We start from the raw sequence: 20,766 nt of genomic DNA, 5'->3' as shown, positions 1-20,766 counted from the left end.
CAGTGTATCCCGGTCTTTTTTTTTTTTTTTCTTCATTATCATCCCCCTAAGGAGACTTTTTAGACATTTTTTTTTTCCTAAATCCCTCTCTCCCATGAAATTTGAAAAACACAGATAGACTGTACATCTGTTTAGGTATTGTAGCCTTGTAATATCTAAGATTTTTTCACCAGCCTCTCCCAAGAACCAGTTTTGCCCCCTTAGGGGTAATATCTCCCATGCTGAGAGCGCATGTTGTAGAAGATGGTGGCATGGTAAGATGGGAGAAGCCAGAATCCCTGAGTCACCACATGGTAAGCTGCTTTCCAGTGAGATCAAGAAACAGAGCATTACGGTGTAGGCCACCCAGATTTTAGGGCCGTTTGAGAGGCCACCACTGATTACCTTGATACACCAAATCTTTGATTTTACAATGTTATCAGTAAACCCAGAGAGATCTTGGAGAATCAAAAATCAGGGATCCAGAGAGTCCAGGTGCACGAAGGATCTGGATATCTCAAGATGCCACACAACCTCACCTCACCCTCCCACCCTCCCCTGCACCAGCCCCATTACCTGGCGTTTGCTGCCAGCTTCCTCTGCTTGGTGTCAGTTCACCCCGCTGGGCCTTCTTCACTCCCTTAGCTTCCTGTGCCTGGATGACTTTCCCTGTTCCCCCAGCAAATCTTTCAGACTCAGCTCTAGTGCCACTTCCTCCAGGAAGCGCTACAGGCCCTCACCACTCCTAGACTCCACTAAATGCCAAATGCTTTGGCCAGAATCCGAGCTGTCTTATGCATTAAGCTCTACAGAGAAATAAACCAATACTAATACAAAACCAAAACGCTCAAGTCCACTCCAAACACAGGACGAGAAATCAGAGTGGAAAGATGCCGTATCTTAGCCTGCTACGCTTAAAATATTTTACTTTTGCAAATTTTGCAAAACACATGACCTCTGATGGCATTGCTAAGGCCCCTCGCAGGGCAAGAAAGGAAACCCTGTACTGAGGAGCTCTGAAGCTGAAGCCCAACGGGCTTCCACAAAGAACCTGATCTATCAGTGGAGAGGTTTTGTAGTCAGGTGCTCTGGACTTGGAAACTTTTAAAGTAATTCAACAAAATAAATAACGTGTTCAATTATGGTACATACAGTACGTGCTTAGCAAGCGTTTGACTGAATACTCGTCCGGTAGACGAGAAAGATTAGAAAATAAAAATTAATATGGCATTTAATAAGGTCCTAGATGTACTGAGGGCCTAAAAAAAGTTATCCTCCCTGGAGACAAAGAGGATAAGGGGTGGGGAGCGGAGGGGGGCAAGGGATGAGTGAGGGCTGGAAAGGGGCTCGTTAGAGGCCAGGGAGGGAAAGAGAGAATAAAGACCCTTAAAATAAGAAGAACCAAACACTGGACTCTACGGGAGGGAGAAAGGCTGAACGCCAAGTTCGGGGAGGGGGTATCTGAGCGCCACGGAGAAAGGAGAGGTTGGTCCGCCCCGCCCCCAGCAAGTCCCTCCTTCCGCCGCTCGCTCCGCCCCCAATAAAAAAAAATCAAACCGGGAACCTCTACCCGGCCGCTTCCCATTGGCTATGCGAATGAGCGAAGCCCTCCAGGACCAATGAGCCGCGGCCACGGCTTAGCGAGCGCCTTCCGGCCCGTCCCCGCCGCACCGCCCGGCGCCTGCCTCACCGGCCGAGGGCGGGACGTGGGGCGGCGGGGGCGCGGCGCGCGGAGCTCAGGCGACGGCGGGACTACACGGTGGCGCGGGCGCTCGGCATGGCTCGCCTGGTGCTGGGTAGGCGCCGGCCTCCTCGTCTCGGGGGGGCCGTCCGGGAGTTCCCGGCGGGGCGGGCGTGCGGCCTTGGCCGGAGCTGGGGTGGGGGATGGCGGGCCCGGCCGGCGCGGGGGTGCGGGGCCCTGCCGGATTCGGGGCGCGTGCGGAGGGGAGGCACGTCGGCGGGGCTCCCGCAGCCCACCCGGGGGAGCGTGGCGCGGCGGGGACGGGGAGCCCCGAGGCTGGGCGCGAACCCAGGGCGGAGGGGCGACGGCCGCGGGCCGGGCGGGAGCCGAGGCCGGGAGCTGCGTGGGAGCCGCGCGGAGTACCTTGATTCCGGGCGGAGGTTGGGGCCGCGGGCGAGCCGAGAGGGTCACGGTCAGTGCTCCCTCGCTCTGGGCGCGCTGTCCTCGCGCCGGCGTGCGTGCGGCACAGCCACGGCTCGTCACCTGTTCTGTGGAATTCCCACTAATGAGAAGAACTGAAATATCAAAAGCCCAGCCCTGGAATTAGACTGAGGTGCTGCCTGAGATAGGGAACGGTGCCTTCCAAAGCACTTTAAATGTGGTTGAACTTTCAGAAACTACATGGAACGCAGACTGCCATGAATTATGTAAATGTCGGTTTTAGAAACTACAGTGAGCGAGGTTGAGGAGGATCCCGTCTCTTTTCTGGCCCCCCTCGGTCCCACCCAGCCCAGGCGCTCTTACCGACGTTACCGGAACGCCCTGGGTCCAGACCAGAGCCCCAGCCCGCCCCCGCGTTTACTAGCTGTGTGACCGGGAGCCAGTTACTTAACCACTCTGGGCTGGTACTCCCACGCTGGGTTGTTGTCAGGATGAATGAGTTCACATAGGTCTCAAGAGGGTAAGCGAGATACAAATACTTGCTGTACGACTGCAGAGAGAACAGAGGAGGGGAAAAGATTGCAGTGTCTATGTAGTTTCCTTCGGGTGAATTCAGACTCGGCTCTGAAAGTCTGTGATTCTGTCAGTTAACTCATTATTTGAATACATGTAGTCAACCATTTTTGGGAGCCCTCTTGGTTTCTAGGTGACTGCTTTGGGATCCTGTACTCTTGCTAGCAGGTGTGGGACAGAGATGTTGCTGATGCGGATTTGTACCGTCCTTAACTACTCTGGAGGAATAATGGGGAGCCACAGATGGCAAAGCCGTCTGCTCACATGGATTCTGGACACTCGGAGGTTCCAGTTTCCCATTGGTGCTCGTTATCAGTGAGTGGAACTGCGATGTGAATTTCAGAAACAGGACATTATTAATGGAGATTGACCTACTTTATCATCTTAAGTGGCCCCGGGGTTTTTTGTTTGTTTTCTTGAGGGTTTTCATAGGGGGTAGTTACTGGCTCCTTTCGTTTATACATTTTTTATTTTTGTTTTCTGAGTATTCAGTTTCTTTCTAGCCCTACTACGTCATACTGCCTTTTAAGGAATTTAGGTCTCAAATCTTTATTACCAAGACATTTCCATTGGAGAGCCATTTATAAGAAAGGGGAGGCTCTTGTGAGAATTAGGCAAAATTTACAGACAAATAAGAACTCCAGCAACATTCTAGAAAAAAAAGAAAAAAGCCCAAGTCCATGTTATACTGATGTCATGACCATCTTTGTATGGAAAGGAAGCACATTCCTGAGGTAAAAATCATGGTCCATCCCTTGGGTGACTCCAGCCTGCTTGTAACAGCCTCCTGTCAATCAGGGACAGGAGAAGGGAAAAAAACCAATTCTGCCACAATCTACCTAATGACCCTCCTTGGGATTATACTAATGCAGTCTCCAGGCCTTTGGTTAAAAATTTGGATTGCATAACCATGTTCTATCTCTTTATAATGATGTGGCCTTAGGCAAGTTACCCTTTCTTTGGCTCTGTTTCCTGGTCTAAAAATGGGCATGATGATACATACCACATACGGTTCTTAAAATGAGTTAATATATCTTAGTTGTTGAGACAGTACCTGGCATGTAGTGTCATTTAAGCATTATTCATAGTTAACATGTCAGTTTCTGGAGAGTAGTTGGACAGATACATATATCAAAATGTTAGCTATTCCCCCATCCTCCCTGTAAGATCATCTCTTAAGGAAATACTTATATTTATTTGAGGGGGAAGGAAAGTATAAGAATTTTCAGCATTAGTCTGTTAATAGTGACAGCTTGGAAATAAATTCTGTTAGGGGTGGATTGGCAACATGATAGAGCCATTAAGAATGGCTATATAGGGGTGAGGGTGATAAGGAATCCATAATTATATAGAAAATGTCTGTAACTCATTCTGAGTGAAAAAAGGTTACAGAAAGGAATGTATAGTAAGATCACATGCATATAAATATAATAATAAAGTTTTAGACCTCTGAATTGCATAGAGATGTCAGTAAGAATATTCACCAAAATATTGCCCATTCTAGTGGAACTGTTGATGGGTTTTCTTTTGCATTTTCGAAAATGTGAGCTCAATGTATTGAACAAGTATCAATTAATGTTGATTTTATAAAAAATGATAAACTTTAGAAAGTAGAACTCCATGGAGGATTTTCCAGGACCAGTCTTAAGTTCTAAATGTGTTACGAATTAGGACTCTGTCTTCTTGGATTCTTAATTTACTTGCTTTATTAAATGTCAAACTCCACTTAACCTTCCCTGCAGCAACAAAAAGATTATTGAGCAGCACAATCCAGTAGAGATAAGAATGCAAACTTTATATCTAATTTTAAATATTCTAGTAGCCTCATTTAAAAAGGTAAAAAATAGGTGAAATTAATTTTAATATCTATTTCCCCAGTGTATATAAAATATCATTGTAGCATGTAATCAATATCAGAAATACTAACAAGATACTTTTACCCCTACCAAGTCCTCGAACCTTAGTGCGCTTTTTATACCATCAGTGCATGGTGGGGCAGCCGCATGTGGCGAGAGGCTGCCATATTGGACAGCAGCAGTCATCGAGAGAGCCCCATTTTGGATGGCCTGATCTCCATCCACATGTACCCTTTCTCACCTCTCAGAGTGGAAAAGGAGGTCATCCTGTCCCCGGCTACCCCTATCACTGACTCTGGTTCCCTCCCTTCCTAATTCCAGGCGTTTTGTTTCATTATTCCTCCACTTTATCTTTAGCCTCTCCTGCTCCCCATATTTTTTCCCTCATGCTCAGATCACTCTCATCTTTAAAAAGGAACCTTCCTTCTACCCCACATTTGCTTGCCCTCTTGTGCTCTTTAGAATAAGACTTGTTTTAAAGAGCTATCCGTTGTTTTCATCAACTTGTTCCCTCCTACTCTCTCCAGTCTTTTGCAGGTTGGCTGCTGCTTATTTTCACTACTCCACCACAACCGTCCTGGGCCCCAGGGATCGCTCATTAAATACAGCAGTTAGTTTTCAGTCTCCTATTTGATCTCCCAGTAGCGTGTCTTACTGTTGCCCTTTCCATCTTTCCCTGGGTTTGGGTGACACCGCTCTCCCACATTGCAGCCAGAAAACTCTCTAGAAAGCAAATCTGGTCATACCCCCTGCATGATAACCTTTTATGTCACCCTTAGTAAGGTCCACAGTTTTATTTTCATAAGTTCCTACAATATTAGCCGTATCTATAATTCAGATGCAGTGTTTTGTTTTGTTTTGTTTTTTAAAGTAGTCTCCATGCCCAGTGTGGGGCTTGAACTCATGTCCCTGAGGTTGAAAGTTGCATGCTTTGCTCTGCTGACTGAGCCAGCCAGGCAGCCTTCAGATGCAGTATTCTTGAACAATATAATTACATTGTTTATTCATGCCCATGACCTACTGAACCATTTTATCCTGAGCACTAAAAAGACAACAGTGGTTTAATGGGAAGAACTTGGAAATAGAAGTCAGAGACCACAGATGGGTCACTGGATGTACTTGTGTTTCCTTATTTACAAAAGATGGATTATTCCTGCTCTCTAGTTAATAATGCTGTGAAAAACCAAGTGGTCTAATGTATTTGAGAGTGATCTGAAAATTGAAAGTGGTATGTAAGTAGAAGGTGGAAGATTTAGCAGCAGAACAGTTAACATTGGTGTATATGCCTTCCAGAAGAAATTTACCAACGGGTTATTCAAAAAGCTCCATTTGAAATCTTCCAAATTCTGTCTACAAGGCATATGAAAATACAACTAAGATGGCATATGCACACACGCCTTAGAGGACGGGTCAGTTTCACAGTTTGTTACATCAGTAGATGAAAGAAATTATATGATCATCTTCATAGATGCTAAAAAGAAAGTAACAGGAATTTCTCTAATACCATAAAGTTTATGTTGCAACCCAAAAGCCAGCAAATGAGAAAATATTAAAGTCAAGAACAGTCCATTATTAAGTATTGTTCTGGAGGTATTAGATGCAATGTAACTGGAAAACAAAGCAGTCCTGTATTATATATTTAAAAGGAGGAGGTGGAATTTTGATAGTACTACCAATTCAGAAAACAAAAATATTCATAGATCAGTTCAGAACTTGTTTTCCTATATAATTGTTAAAAATTACATTTCAGTTCGTAGAGTAGCCAAGAAAAATGCACTTGGTCCACAGTGTGGCTAAACTGTGCTATTAATAATACGACAAGAGGGGCGCCTGGGTGGCTCGTCATTAAGTGTCAGCCTTCGGCTCAGGTCATGATCCCAGGGTCCTGGGATCGAGCCCCTCATTGGGCTCCCTGCTCGGTGGGAAGCCTGCTTCTCCCTCTCCCACTCCCCCTGCTTGTGTTCCCTCTCTTGCTGTGTCTCTCTCTGTCAAATAAATAAATAAAATCTTAAAAAAAAAGAAAATAATACGACAAGACTCCATCCTCGCTTTATAATATTTACATGAAAATTCTTTGTAAGCTCATCCAACAGCATTGTAAGTGCCTACTGATTGCCATGAATAGTGTTAGCAGAAATGAAAGTATTTATAAAAGCAATTATTGCCCTTGATAGAGTCCCAGTTTAGTGGAGGAAACAACTGATTTTTTCCTTCAGAAGAAAGTAATAAAGGTAGTGTTCTAATATTGCAACTGCATAACACAAGAAATAAATGCTGTGTAGATTGCCCAGGGTCACAGGGTAGTCTGCCAACTTCTCAGTGTCCTCACCCATAAAATGGCCATGGTAGTATTACCTCACAAGGTGACTGTAAAGAATGAAGATGCTCATGCATAAGCACGAAGCAAGAAATCTTTTCCCAGTTGCAGCTCAAGAGGCGAGAGTGTGGCCTCTGTGTCCTTGCTGTGCCCTGCACCAGGGGGAGTGAGATTCCAGGGCCTACGAGAGCAGCAAGAGGCCGGGGATTCAAAGGGTCCTGACCCGGGACAACATTGGGCAATTGAAGAAGACTCCCGGTGCCCAGTTTGCTGCCAGGGCATGAACCCTTTCGCTCATGCTGTGCTTTGTGTCATTACTGCAGGTCTGATGAGCTGCACCTTCTTCCTGGCAGCGAATGGTCTCTATTCCTCCAGTGATGATGTGATTGAACTAACTCCATCAAATTTCAACCGAGAAGTTATTCAAAGTGCTAGCTTGTGGCTTGTAGAATTCTATGCTCCATGGTAAGCATAAAGCCATGTTGTCGGTTATTTATGGTACTTTATAAAATTAGGGAAAATACTATATGAAAGTATGATTTTATTTAGTCATCTAGTTTATCTAGTTTACTGCTTGTTTAAAAGAAGTAGAGAGGGAAGTGAGAGACTCCCCAAAGTGGTGTGAGTTAAAGGCCATGGAGATTGAGTCCACTGAAAAAGAATGGTTGGAGTAGCTGATTGCTGCAAAAAAGAAGAAAGAAAATCTTTCTTATAATTTTAAGAAGGTATATCTCAATGATGAGGTAAGTAGGAGCTTGATGGAAGGGAAACTGATTTATGCTGAAAGAATATTGGGCACAGGAAAGGGAAGAACTAGTGATTGATTCCATTGTGTCTTGGAGAGAGTTGCTTCCAGAAATACGTCATTAAAAACTGGTTTAATTTTAAAATTCTCTTGCCTTACATGCATTGCTGGAAAAAAACAAAAAAACAAAAACTCTTGTGGGGTAAAGATGCAATTTTCGTTGAAATTAATGGTGCACAATTAGAGTCAAAATACAGTATTGCACTAATTGTTGATGTAGTTAAGCATATAACACAAAACAAAAACCCAACAAATAGAGAAGTGTAGAGACAGATGAATGGAAACTGCAAAATGTGCACAAGGCTGTTACTTCTGTAATCTAGCAGGCCAGGCCGAGGGTACCCTGAGGAGACCTGAGCCCCAGCCAGCTGTGTCCTGCAAATGACCTCAGGAAGTACTTTTAGGTGTGAGCTGCAACCCCTACACTCACGTAGGTGTAGTAAATGAAATTCTTACAGATTCTTTTACCTGAGGGGGTGCATTGTAGGATATGCTTGATGAAAGGTTTTCCTGTATTGCTTTAATTTTTTCCTTTGCAAGACCATGAAACTGAGTTTTGGAAACTCATTACCAGCCCTCATGGACTATGTCACTTAATGTTCAATGTAGCAAATTAAGGTAAAACCCTCTACTTGTATGTTGCCACATTGTGAATACTATTCATCTGAGTGCCTTTATTATTATTATTTTTAAAGCTTCTCTTTTTGTTAAATCCAAGCGAGCATTCTATATGGGTTAGTTCATTCGTATTAGTAAATGTACAAATAGTAATTATACAAATTGTTCTATTGTTGAATGCCTTTGTATGCAATTTTTACAAGTTAGATTTTTTTTTTTTATCATTTATGGTAATTGACATTGTTTTGGGGAGCTACGATATAAAGAGAATATACCTCATTCCAAAACGAAACCAAAGAGCATCATTGAGAAGGCCAGATCTGGACCCTGTAGTTAACGGTTACTGTTACACGGCAGTTTTGCTTTGTAATGTTCTGGGGAACAGGCGGTCTCATTAGAGCAGGTGTTTTTCTCCTCTTCTTGTGTTTGGACTTGGCAGCTTGGTGAAGGCTTTGAATTCTTTCCAGAATAAAGATTTTCCTTCTCTGTGTGTAAAATAAAGCATATAGGGTTGCAGAGGAAACCTAAAATATCGAAATAACATTATCAAAATATTAAAATAAATTTTGATGTGGTTATCTAGTACTTGTTCACTGGGACAGTAAATAGCAAGATCTAGCAGCAGCCCTAACACCTAGACGCCACGATCGTGAAGTAGTGATGAGCATAAACGAGGTTGGAAGAGAAGTGTAGGAGCTGTGGTAGTGATCAAAGAGTAGCTGTGAGTTTTTTTTTGTGACAGTTGGTGTGTTGTGAATGTTCATCATTGAAGGAAAGCCTTCATTTCCATTGCAAGTTAGCAAAATAGAGGTGTTCCTCTCCCCCCCCATCAAAAGTTCCTGGAGCCCCTGGATTTTTATCCACCAACACCTTCGGGGTCTGTGGACCGCAGGTGAGGAACCCTTGGGTTAGAGGTGTGCTATATTTAGATTTACGTGGCATTTTGATCTGTCTTTACTATGCTTCATATCGAAATTGAAGGGAATATACACTCTGACAATTTCTGATTTGAGTCCTTTCATAGTATAAACCCAAATTAAAGAGGCACAAAGTCCTATAAAATTTTGACTCCTGGACTTCTAAGTAGGAGCACGTGGACAGCAAAAGATACTAGATAGAAGTATGTAGAAGCAGCATTCCAGGACATTTCTCAGAAGATCCTAACTTTTAAAATATTGGATTAAGCTTAGGCCCCTGTGGAAGGTGATAATATGTAGTGATTAAAAACGTGGGACCTGGAGTCACAGACCTATCCAGCAGCTCTGTCACGGATGACTGTGTGATAGTGGACAGGTTTCTTAACTTCTCCACCTCTGTCCCCTCATCTGTAAGATGAAGATAACAAGGCCTGTCTTCAGTGTTGTGCCGATGAAATGAAATCCTGTATGAAGGGCCCCTCATGGTCCTGGCACATGGCATTTGCTCATTAGGTCCTTAGAAGCCTAGTTAGGAGACTTTACTTTGTTTTTTTTTTAAAAAACAAAAAAAACCAACTAATCACCTATGGGTAAACTGGTTATGGTATCTTCATACAATGGATGTTATTCAACCATGAAAATGAACAGTATAACGTCTGCAACCTCGATAAATGGCATAAACGTAACAGGTTTGTGTATATATAACTTTTTTTTTTTTAAGGATTTTATTTATTTGACAGACAACCAGAGAGAGAACACAAACAGGGGGAGTGGGAGAGGGAGAAGGAAGCTTCCCTCAGAGCAGGGAGCCCGATGTGGGGCTCGATCCCAGGACCCTGGGACCATGACCTGAGCCGAAGGCAGACGCCTAGCGAACTGAGCCACCCAGGTGCCCCTATATATAACTTTTTAAAAGCACCCATCTGTATATATTACGTTTCACAATAATTTATTTCAAATACTGTTTCCTAAAAGATTATTAAAGTTGTTTTTCCTTGTGTTCTCGTCTCTGTCTCTCTCTTGCTCACTCTTGCTCTTTTATCACCACCTTGTGGTATCGAGAACTTTTCAGCTTGCTAGGCTTACAAATTTGGGATTACATGTACATTTTTAGCCCCACATGCTGCTGTGGGAGCCAAGGAGCATTGAGATTTAGGCTCTAATACTGATGGCCTCATCTATAACACGAAGAGGTTGGATAGATCAAGGAATATCAAACCTTAATGGGCTTAAGGATCACTAGTTGATCTTACTAAAATGTGGGTTCCTGAACCCCTTCTCTAGGCGTTCTGAGTTCATGGGGCCCAAGAATCTGCATTTTGCCTAGCCTTATAGAACTCAGACCACACATTGAGGTACACTTGACCAAATAAATGCTAAAGTTCCCACCCAGGGATAGAGTTACAGATGACAGTTTAAACTCTTTAAATATAATTTAATTAAACAGTAATTTGGAAACTTTAAGTTAGCATATGAAAAAGGATTATAGTAAAGCCCCTTAAAATGGCAAGTTCCTTCTTGTCACCGATCAGGTTTCATTAGCACACGTACTCCCTGCAAGCACCCACCCCTGTGCAAGTCACTCAGTAGACTGTTGGTGGAATTTTTTTTTTTTAAAAGATTTTATTTATTTGACAGAGCAAGCACAAGCAGGGGGAGCGGCAGGCAGAGGGGGAGAGAGGAGCAGACTCCCCCTGAGCAGGGAGCCCGAAGCGGGACTCGATCCCAAGACCCTGAGGTCATGACTGAGCTGAAGGCAGACACTAAACCGACTGAGCCACCCAGGCGCCTGGGGGAGTATTTTTGAATTGGGGATCAAAGCCATTAACTGTTGCCTTGTGTTTTCATCTCCTGAAAGGTGCGGCCACTGCCAGAGGCTGACACCAGAATGGAAGAAGGTAGCAACGGCATTAAAAGTAAGTTTCCGAGATGCCCACACTCACCTGTGAATGTATAAATAAGTATGCAACTGGGCTTAATGTAGGATAGGAAGTTAATTTGCATATTAAGCTCAGAACCCTTGTTCTGGTGCCAGAAGCATGTAGGGAGCAAAGGGATAATACACATTTAATTTTTACGTTGTCTGTTCATTGTTAACTCAGTTTTCTGGATTAGTGACATAATTACTCTCCGTCATGGTAATTCTGGGAGCTGCAGAGTTCCCTCCAGGGCTGACTCACAGTTCACCCATCATTCCGTGCAGGAATGATTTTCCAGGCTAGAGCCGTCATTAATTCTGTTTATCAACCTAATCCTGCCCTTTATTATCTTGTCCCTGAGTCTACAAGAATCAAGTGGTGGGTTTTTGTGGAATCTGCTCCAGTTGAAAGAAAAATAGATGATACTTTTATGTTTTCACAGGATGTTGTAAAAGTTGGTGCAGTTGACGCTGATAAACACCAGTCTCTAGGCGGTCAGTACGGCGTTCAGGGATTTCCTACCATTAAGATTTTTGGCTCCAACAAAAACAGACCAGAAGATTATCAGGGTAAGAACTTCTCCTAACTACTCCACTCCCCTGGTTGGAATTTGAATTTGAGCAGGTAGGTAAAAATTAGGAGGAAGGGCCCGTTTGTTTTTGGAAATAGAGTTTTTTGGAACATAGTCACACCTGTTTACATATTGTCTGCAGTGGCTCTTACACTAAAACAGCAGCGAGTAGCTGCAACTGATAGGAAGGCCTGCCCAGCTGAAAATAATTGCTGTTGGGCGCTTCACAGAGAGTTAGCCAACTTTTGGTCTAGAGTGAGAAAACCCTCTTTCTTGCTAGTACATTTCTTAATCTGGTATATTTCCAGGTAGATTGGAGGAAGGGGCGCTGGTTCCGAGGATGAAGGCATCTAGAGTTAGAGAAGGAACAGAAGGCCGTGTTATGTGCAGGGCTTGCCCTTCTGTGTTAGAAAGTGTCGGCCAAGGCCGCAGAACGACACGATTCAAACATATTCTGAGTGTTGCTGTACTGAATTTTCTTTCTAATATCAGGTCTGAAAGGGTTCTCAGATGTTTTTCTCTCTTCCTTGGCAGTTTGATAAACTATTTTTTTAAAAATACGAATTTTTCCAGAGATTTTATTAGAGTTTTGCCTTTAAACTCTGAAGATAGCCTCATGGCCTATAGCCTCATGGCACACTTCCGAGTCAGTTAATAGCCCCCTGACTTTTTCTTGAGTATATAGTTTTTGGTTAAATTTCCAAAGGCTGTTGTCATTATTGAGTTTCAGTTACAGGGTTTATTACTTCTTAGATTAGGATTAAATTCAGCTAGAGAACCTAAAAAAGCCCAAGATAACTGTGTTGTAAGCAAGGTAGAAAAAAAGAGGCCTGGATTGCTTTCCAGTTACTTGGCTTCAGGCATTTCATATCCTACTTTGTCCACATTTTTTTTTCTCTCCGTTATCGTAAAAATAGTTTCTTCTATTTTTCCCAATTGGTAATTTGTATTTAGAAATGTTCTCTGCTTTCTTAACTAGATAAGTTTATTTATCTGTGTACATGTTGCATGTTCGGTAAACGTTTGTGAGTTACTCTCATTTGTAGATGGTATTAATAGGTGAGCAGGAGGATATTCTTGTTCACGCTAATAAACTAAAACTCAAGAAGGGGATTTGGTCTTCCCAGTGAAAAGTCTAATGCAAAATGCATTGTAGGGAGAACTTGGCCCTGTGTTAAATACACGTGTGTACTGTTGGGTGTGTTCAAACATCCGATAAAGCTGACAGATTTAGGTAGTGTCCTTCAGGCACACAGCTCACCGCCATCTGTCCATCTGATTGTCCTTTGTCTTCCTCTAGGTGGCAGAACTGGTGAAGCCATCGTAGATGCTGCCCTCAGTGCCCTGCGCCAGCTCGTCAAGGACCGCCTTGGGGGAAGGGGTGGCGGATATAGTTCTGGAAAGCAAGTAAGGCTGTATAAAGTTCATTTTTAATGTGTGTGATGATTCTGATGCCAGAATATGGACTCCTTGTAGAGGATAGTTTGTTTTTTAAGTCATTACTACTATTGTAGATAGTGAATTTTCAGTTAAAAAAATAATACGAGGTTAGATCAGCTGATGCCAGAGGGAGTCAGCCACCCATCCTGTTCGTTTGGCCTCCTCAGAAGTCACTAGTCCCAGGGCAGCTTGGCACAACTGTAGGCCCAGATCCAGGCCACAAATGGGCTTCCTCGACCCAGTGCTAAAATGGAAGAGTTTGAGCTGTAAACAGAGAAAGAGCTCCAGGCCAGGGGAGCCGGGCTCTGGGATCCTCTGGCCTTTGTAGTTCTAAAGTGGAGAGAGAAAGAGACCAGACGGGCTTTGGGCAAAGAGGGATGAAATTTGAATGATCTCTTGGCCTATATCTGGCAATCAGCCTGAAATCCTGGAAAAGTCTATATAAATAGGGAAGAAGAGAAAGAAGTTCTTGTTCCGTGGATTGGTATTTTTAGATGCTCATGTATGAGATGTGATGTTTAACCATGATGTACTTACATTCTTGTGAAGAGGCATTAAATTCTTACAGAGATAAAATGGCCCTTGACTCTTAAAGAGACCAGTAAAACTAGCTTCCTTACACAGACTGAGAACTTACCCAGAGATTCCACGCTCTTGCCTTTTATTTCAAACTCCGACATTTAATGGGCACAGTTGTCTCCCCTGTCTCCATGGCTTTTGGCCCAGGCACCAGAAAGCAGTAAACAGAACTGACTGCCTCTGAGCTTTGGTACTCAGGAAAATTCACTGGGGGCACCTGGCTGGCCCAGTTGGAGGAGCGTGCGACTCTTGATCTCGGGCTTGTGAGTTTGAGCCCCGTGTTGGGTATAGAGAGGACTTAAATAAATAAAACTTAAAAAAAAAAAAATTCTTTGAAAAAAAGGATTAAATGTTCTATTTAGCTCTCTTGACTGGTAGGGATCTTATCTATGGAAAGGTAGCAAGTGTGGTACGTTTAACATCCTGGGATGAATGAGCAGCTGTGCCCAGTCTGAATTAGAGTAGTGTTACTGGGTGGTTCTGTGAGCCATGTGGGGTTTCTCTTAACAAAATAGCAGATGATACTATACTGTAGGGAATGGTAATTGATAGTAAACACTGCTTAACATGCAAAAGTACTATTAAGGAATGTCCCCAATCTGAGTAAAATAGTTTTTACTTGAAAGAAAAGCTCCAAACTTTGTTAAGATGTGGGTGAGATTGTTAAATCTATTTAGAACAGGAATAGTGTGCTTTCTGGCCATGGGTAGTTTAATATTTAATGTCACCCGTGACAGGGTAGGAGTGAGAGTTCAAGCAAGAAGGATGTGATTGAGCTGACGGATGACAGCTTTGATAAGAATGTCCTTGACAGTGACGATGTTTGGATGGTTGAATTCTATGCTCCTTGGTGTGGACACTGCAAAAAGTAAGTGCTTTCTACCATGTTCTTCGAGTCACAGTGCTTTCAGTATAGTCACCTCGCTTGTTTTGAAGAAGCTGCCCCAGACCCAGGTAATCACTGAGATCTCCAGAAAAACTCCGGACTCTACATGATTATTACACGTTGGCATGAGAGCCAGGAGTATCTTCTGTCGTGTTTTCAGAGATGAGCAGGGAGCCAGCATCCCGATCTGGGGAGGGCAGTCACAAAGGCCCGGGAAGGGAAAATGGAAGGGTGGCATCACTTGTGCACCCCCCCAACACACACACAAAACGTGTGTCCAGATCTCACTGGACTGGGCAGAAATACACACATCAGCTTAAGTATTTATGCCAAGAGTTAAAATATACTTTTAAAGTGCAGATATTTTTCTATAGCCTCGAGCCAGAATGGGCTGCTGCAGCTACAGAGGTGAAAGAGCAAACGAAGGGAAAAGTGAAGCTCGCAGCCGTGGACGCCACAGGTAACCAGCTTCTAGCCAGCCGGTACGAGGTGAGTGTGTCTGTAGGGCTCGTTTCTTTGAGAAACACACCGTATTTTCAACTATTACTTCATCCAGTATTCTAAGCCTCCCTGTGTGGTAGGAGGGGAGATGTTTGGCCATTTGTCATGAAACTAAATTACTTGATTGTTAAAACTATTAAGTCTTCAACCCAAGACTTTTTTTTAATCCAATATCTCACTATTTTTGCTGTGTGCTTAATGCGAATCCTCAGCTTGCCCAGGCTTTTACAAGTCACTCATTGCTTTTGAAGTTGGTCCATTTGTTCTAGAGCAGGTATGTTGTATTAAGTATAAATGCGAGATTTGAATAAGACCTGGCTGTGCCTGGTAGGCAGACTGTTAAAACCGCCCGATTAACAGACCTTTGTGTCTCATCCCTGATCACTGATGCAGGCCGGGGATATTGTTATGTTAAGTTACCTATAAGGTAGTTTTAGAACGCATAAAGGTTATTTTATTTCTTATTAAATATTAATTTGATTTTGTCTTGCCTTTTCTTTTTAATAGATTAGGGGATTTCCTACAATCAAGATATTTCAGAAGGGAGAGTCTCCTGTGGATTATGATGGGGGGCGGACACGATCTGACATCGTCTCCCGGGCCCTGGATTTGTTTTCTGAGAATGCCCCCCCTCCTGAGCTGCTGGAGGTAAACCGCTTCCATCGCTCGAGATAAGAAGCACTTATCCAGTCTGATGGCAGGGGCACTAACGCGGCGGTGACACTCGTTTTGTCCTTTCAGACGAGCTCTTTCCCTTTTAAGGCGCTCTCTTTAAAGTGTTACTGTACTTTGAGGTGGGGAAAACCTGTCTGATAAATTGCTGCTTTTCATAACTTTTAGTACTAAAATAATTACACTCTGAGGACAGGTGTACCAGGCTGCTTAAAAACAGAATGCATCCAGTCACGCTGTCCTCGGTCTCCAAGTAATAGCTGTTATTTGCGGAGAAGCACGTGACAGGCATTGTGCTGGTGCTTTTACATCTGTTTCTCTCAGTTCTGACATGAATGCATAGAGGCAAATACTGCTTTCATGTCCATTTTACATGAGGAAACGGAGGCCCAGAGAGCCTCAAGCGCTCATAGATGTATAATATGTGTATATCTGTCTAGCTAAACAAGTCCGCACCCACACCCTTTGTGGTTTCAGAGAGAGAGAGAGAGACAGAGAGAGAGCGTGTGTGTGTGTGTGTTGTGCGCGCCGGTTCCTCGCTGGCCCCCCAGGGGAGGGCTTTGGGACCAGTCGCAGAAGTCGCGCACAGAGCAGAGCTGTCACTGGTGCCGAATCGCGTATAAGGCCGTCGTATTCCGGAGGAGTCTCTCCGTCTGCTCTGCTCTTGAGTGAATGTGACGATGCCAAGTGTTGATTGTCAAGCTGACCTTTGGGTTCTGTGTCCGTGGCCTTCCGCCCACCCGTTGTCTTCTGGGCCCGCAGATCATCAGTGAGGACATCGCCAAGAAGACGTGTGAGGAGCACCAGCTCTGTGTCGTGGCCGTGCTGCCCCACATTCTGGATACCGGTACGCCGAGCGGAGGCCCCCTTGCTCTTCCGCGCGCTGCTCTCCCTGCTCTGCGGGTCTTTTCTCGCTGAGGAGTGTGGCGGACGCCTTTATCTTTACCTTGAAAACACTCTGTTTAAATTAGGAGCTGCTGGCAGAAATTCTTACTTAGACGTTCTTCTGAAGTTGGCGGACAAATACAAAAAGAAAATGTGGGGGTAAGTTACGATCTCAGTGTGACTTGGCTGGGAGAGCGTCGTGCTCCTCAAGTTTCTGCTTCCCACTGTGTTCTCTGTAGGATGTGTCCCTGTTTCTCTTTGGCATTTTTTTAAGTTTAGGAGATGAATAATTACCATCTAGAAGGAAAGGAGTGCAGGTCTCTTATTTCTAAGACACTCATCTGTGCCACGGAGTACATTTTTCTCATAGCAGTCATTTTAAGTGGTGGTTGGGGTCCCAGCTAGCAAGCAAAACCTGAGTCGCCTCACTGGACTCTGGCACAGCTTTGGAGGCCAAAGAAAGAGAAGTAGAGGGGTGTTTTCTTACCCTTTTCCAAGTGAGGGCTGATACAGGCAGATTTTTAAGACAAAGTATGTCTGCCTCCTGTTGAACCTTTTGCTTCTCCTCTTCTGTATCTCTTACTGTCCCGCCTCCCTCCTGCCCTTTTCAGGACAGGTGACCCTGCGCCGCCTGGCTGAGTTCAGCGCAGAGTTGTGTGCCTACAGAACAGCGCCTTCTGGCACCCGTTATTCCTCACTGTTGTAGTAGTTGAGTAAGGAAATGCAGCTGAGCATGTTTATAGGTATCGAATAATGACATACCAGTAAGTTTTACAAAGAAGTTATGATGCTTCTAGGGAGCGTGCGTAATCCCCCAAATGATATTAGTAGGATTTCAGGTAATAAAGACAGAAGATTTACCAGGTTTAGTGGACAATACTTCAGGGGCTGGGAGGAAAATTTTGTAGATCGGGGTACTTCTGGAGGCACAGTTTAGGGAATGTAAGAGGAACTGTAGTTAAGAGCACATCCAGAATACATTATTTTTGTAAACTTCCTTTTTATTTCTATATCCATTTCATTCCATAAAATATTTGGAGTGTAATCTTTTAATACCTACTAATTAGATTTCAACTAATTTGAAAGGGATCTTTACTCTAAAAACCAGCCTGTTTTTCTAGGTGGCTGTGGACCGAGGCTGGAGCCCAGTCGGAACTTGAAAACGCGTTGGGGATTGGAGGGTTTGGATACCCTGCCATGGCAGCCATTAATGCACGCAAGATGAAATTTGCTCTTCTAAAAGGTTCTTTTAGCGAGCAAGGCATTAATGAGTTTCTCAGGTAATTTCTTGCTTTCTTGAGTTGTTTTTATTTTGTGGCTTAGTTCTGTGGTGCTGTGGGTTCAAAACTAGGTTTACATAGACCAGGCAGTAGATGGAATTATTTTGCATTTGGCATTCTGGAGAATTAGATGTTTGAGTTCTAAATATCTTCCTGTAAGAGCTATATTCTCTTTCCTGTGGAAGGATTCTATAGAGTGATGGCCACCTTGCCATCTTGTGCCATTGGCATTGAGCTCTTCCTGGTTCTCATAGAAGTCTCACATGGGCTAGAAGGAGCCCTTTCTCACCCATTCCCACCCTAGCATGCTTGGTGCCCCTGACCTCATGTAGTACCCCGTCCATTTCTGGCCGTTAGCTCTAGAAGGTTGTTATGTGAAAACGAGCATACTTCTGAAGTGACTGCAGCGACGTGCAAACAACACTAAGGGTTCCTAAACCCAATGTGCGGAGCTCTCTGTCTGTCCTGCTCTTCAGCTCATCCTAAAATTGACTTAATCACCTTCCGGCCAAATGCAAGGCATTGACGCTGCACTGTTTTGGTTAATGCCTCTTCCTCATAACTATGATTTTCACAAAGGAGAACCTCTTCGACCCAGACCTTGTCTCTCTTCACTACTGTAGAGCTGATAATAAGCTCTTGGTAGTTGATTAACACATATTTTGTAGGTTTTATGTATCATATACTGTATTCCTACAATGAAGTAAGCCCCAAAAAAGAAAATGTAATTAAGAAAATCAGAGAAAATACATTTACATTACTGTAGTGTAAAAAAATCTGTGTAAATGGACTCGTACAGTTCAGCCCGTGTTCCGGGGTCAGCTCTACTTAGAAGTAGGTCATCCTTTTCCAACAGCTGATTCCAGTGTCAGAAATCATAGGAAATGTCTGAGGGTAATCATTACGTAACAAGATTGCGCCTTTGGACTCACTCACTGGAAACGACAGGTTCTAACCCCAGCTTTGAGTTTATTCACATTTCTTTTCAACTAGTTTTCCTTTTCTGGTTTGTTGTTTGTTTAGCACAGAGGAGGTAAATAGTTCATGGAACTCTCAGGGTTGCACCTGTGTTCTACATCAAATTTGATAATTATTGTGTACTTAATTTGTATTTTAGCAAAATAAGTTTTTCTTAATTATTGGTGATAACTGGTTTTATCTGATGCCAAGACCTGAGTAATCCCACGCCTGGTTGCATTGTTGTCCTCACTTGAAAAGATAATACTGTTCAGGAGCAAGAGGTGAGAAATGCCTCTGCAGGAACCTAGTAGGCAAGTCGTCATTTTAAAACTTTGTTTCTTCCTCCGGCTGTGCTTGCTTTGGTCATTTCTGCCGCAGGGAGCTCTCGTTCGGGCGGGGCTCTACAGCACCTGTAGGAGGTGGGGCCTTCCCTGCCATCAGCGCCCGAGAGCCTTGGGACGGCAAGGATGGCGAGGTGAGTCCCCGGGGCGGGGGGCCGTGTGCCTGCGGGACTTGTCATTGGGGTGCTTGTCCAGCCTCTTCTTACTCTCCCTGTCCCTGGGCATCTTTGCTGTTTGTAAGCCCAGTCCTTTCCACCAGACGTAAGCCTTAGCATGCTGTCAGAAACGGGCCCTGGGTATTCTTGACAGAGACGACGAGATAAATTTCAGTAATGAGGTTTCTTTCCTGATTATCACCCCGAAACTGAACATTTAACCTGGAATTCACTTACTGTGTGTCTGAGAAACACAAAATTATAGCTTTGAAATGAGCGTTTATTCTAGTACACTTCTGCCCCTTCTTCCTCAGAAGGACAAGCTAAATGGCTGTTGGTGTTAAAGGGGTGGTAATTTGTTGAATTCATACTTCACCCAAGTTCTCAGCTTTTCCAGCTATGAAATAATAGGCAGTGTTAAAAGCAGGAGGTGGGTTAGGGAGGAACGAGCTCTGTAATCTGGGGCATCTCTAGAAATGACTGCTCCGTGGTGAGCCCGTGTGCTCCGAGCCCCTCACCCTGCCTCCCCCCAGCCCCTGAGGGACCTCACGTTGGCTTTGTTTTCCAGCTTCCCGTGGAAGACGACATTGACCTCAGTGATGTGGAGCTGGATGATTTGGAAAGAGATGAGCTGTGAGAGGCTTGGCACAGACTTCAGTTTTCTTTTCTTGGGAGCAAATTTCCCCAGCAGTGAAGGAACATTTTTCACAATCAGATGAGTCTACCAGTGGCCTTTTTAACCAAGAAGTAGCACTTGATTGGTCATGTGAAAACACTGCAACAGTGAACTTTGCGTCTCAAGAAAACAATGAAAAATTCTATGAATTGTTGTAGCCAGTGAAATTGGGTTGTATTCTATCAGGTAATATTTTGAGGAAAACTGATGGGCTGTTGATGTATTTTTCCCTCCCTCTGACTGCTGCTTGAATGTTCTTGGAGGCTGTTTCTTACATATTAAGTTTTTTAATGTGATTCTTTCATTCGAATATTAATGGCTTTTTTCCATTAAAAAAATAAAATATTTTGGACAATGCCAGTAAATGTATGAAATTAGTGTCCACATCATAAAATCAGAATCCGATGTTTAGCCAGTAAATTAATATAATGAAGGGATGACCCTGATGTCTTCCCTCCCTATAAACCTGTGACCCAGAGGGCACCATCGGGAGGCTTGCCACAACACAGATTTCACATGCGTCCTGCGAGGCCAAGTTCCAGCTGCGAGATGTGACCCGTACAGGGAGTTTAGAGAAAGGGCGAAAAGCAATGGGCGGTCAGTTGAGAACTGCCTCTCGTGCCCCCCCCGGATTTTGTCTTTCGGCCATCCCCAGTGACCGTTAGGAAATACGGCCGATGATACCGTTAGCTCAGGATTTAACGTGCTTCCTCC

General features: G+C 44.0%; 1 protein-coding gene and 1 long non-coding RNA gene across 2 annotated transcripts in view; one reads left to right on the top strand and one right to left on the bottom strand.

Annotated features, from left to right (window-relative positions):
• Positions 1-2,214, bottom strand: part of LOC118539195 (uncharacterized) — a 122,675-nt gene extending 120,461 nt beyond the window's left edge. Inside the window, exon 1 of the long non-coding RNA XR_004919035.2 lies at positions 2,084-2,214. This is a non-coding gene — a long non-coding RNA (uncharacterized LOC118539195). The remainder of the gene's footprint in view (positions 1-2,083) is intronic.
• On the top strand, positions 1,641-20,417 carry PDIA6 (protein disulfide isomerase family A member 6). The gene is made up of 13 exons (XM_036097572.2): positions 1,641-1,775; positions 7,171-7,312; positions 11,046-11,103; positions 11,549-11,675; positions 12,978-13,084; positions 14,434-14,564; positions 14,957-15,071; positions 15,591-15,731; positions 16,518-16,602; positions 16,727-16,799; positions 17,762-17,920; positions 19,259-19,355; positions 19,945-20,417. Exons 1-13 carry the CDS (start codon positions 1,757-1,759, stop codon positions 20,011-20,013), a joined length of 1,323 nt encoding a protein of 440 aa, XP_035953465.1. The 5' UTR covers positions 1,641-1,756; the 3' UTR covers positions 20,014-20,417.
• Positions 20,418-20,766: the final 349 nt, after the last annotated feature.

This window comes from Halichoerus grypus, chromosome 10, assembly GCF_964656455.1.
Source record: "Halichoerus grypus chromosome 10, mHalGry1.hap1.1, whole genome shotgun sequence".
Lineage (NCBI taxonomy): Eukaryota > Metazoa > Chordata > Mammalia > Carnivora > Phocidae > Halichoerus > Halichoerus grypus.
The sequence above is the reverse complement of the archived record's forward strand: the minus strand, read 5'-3'. Positions and strand labels throughout refer to the sequence as shown.

Coding starts and splice junctions, on each gene's coding strand:
- PDIA6 (XM_036097572.2), top strand. Junction 15,072..15,590: donor TTCTAGCCAGCCGGTACGAG/GTGAGTGTGTCT, acceptor TCTTTTTAATAG/ATTAGGGGATTTCCTACAAT. Junction 16,800..17,761: donor TACAAAAAGAAAATGTGGGG/GTAAGTTACGAT, acceptor CTGTTTTTCTAG/GTGGCTGTGGACCGAGGCTG.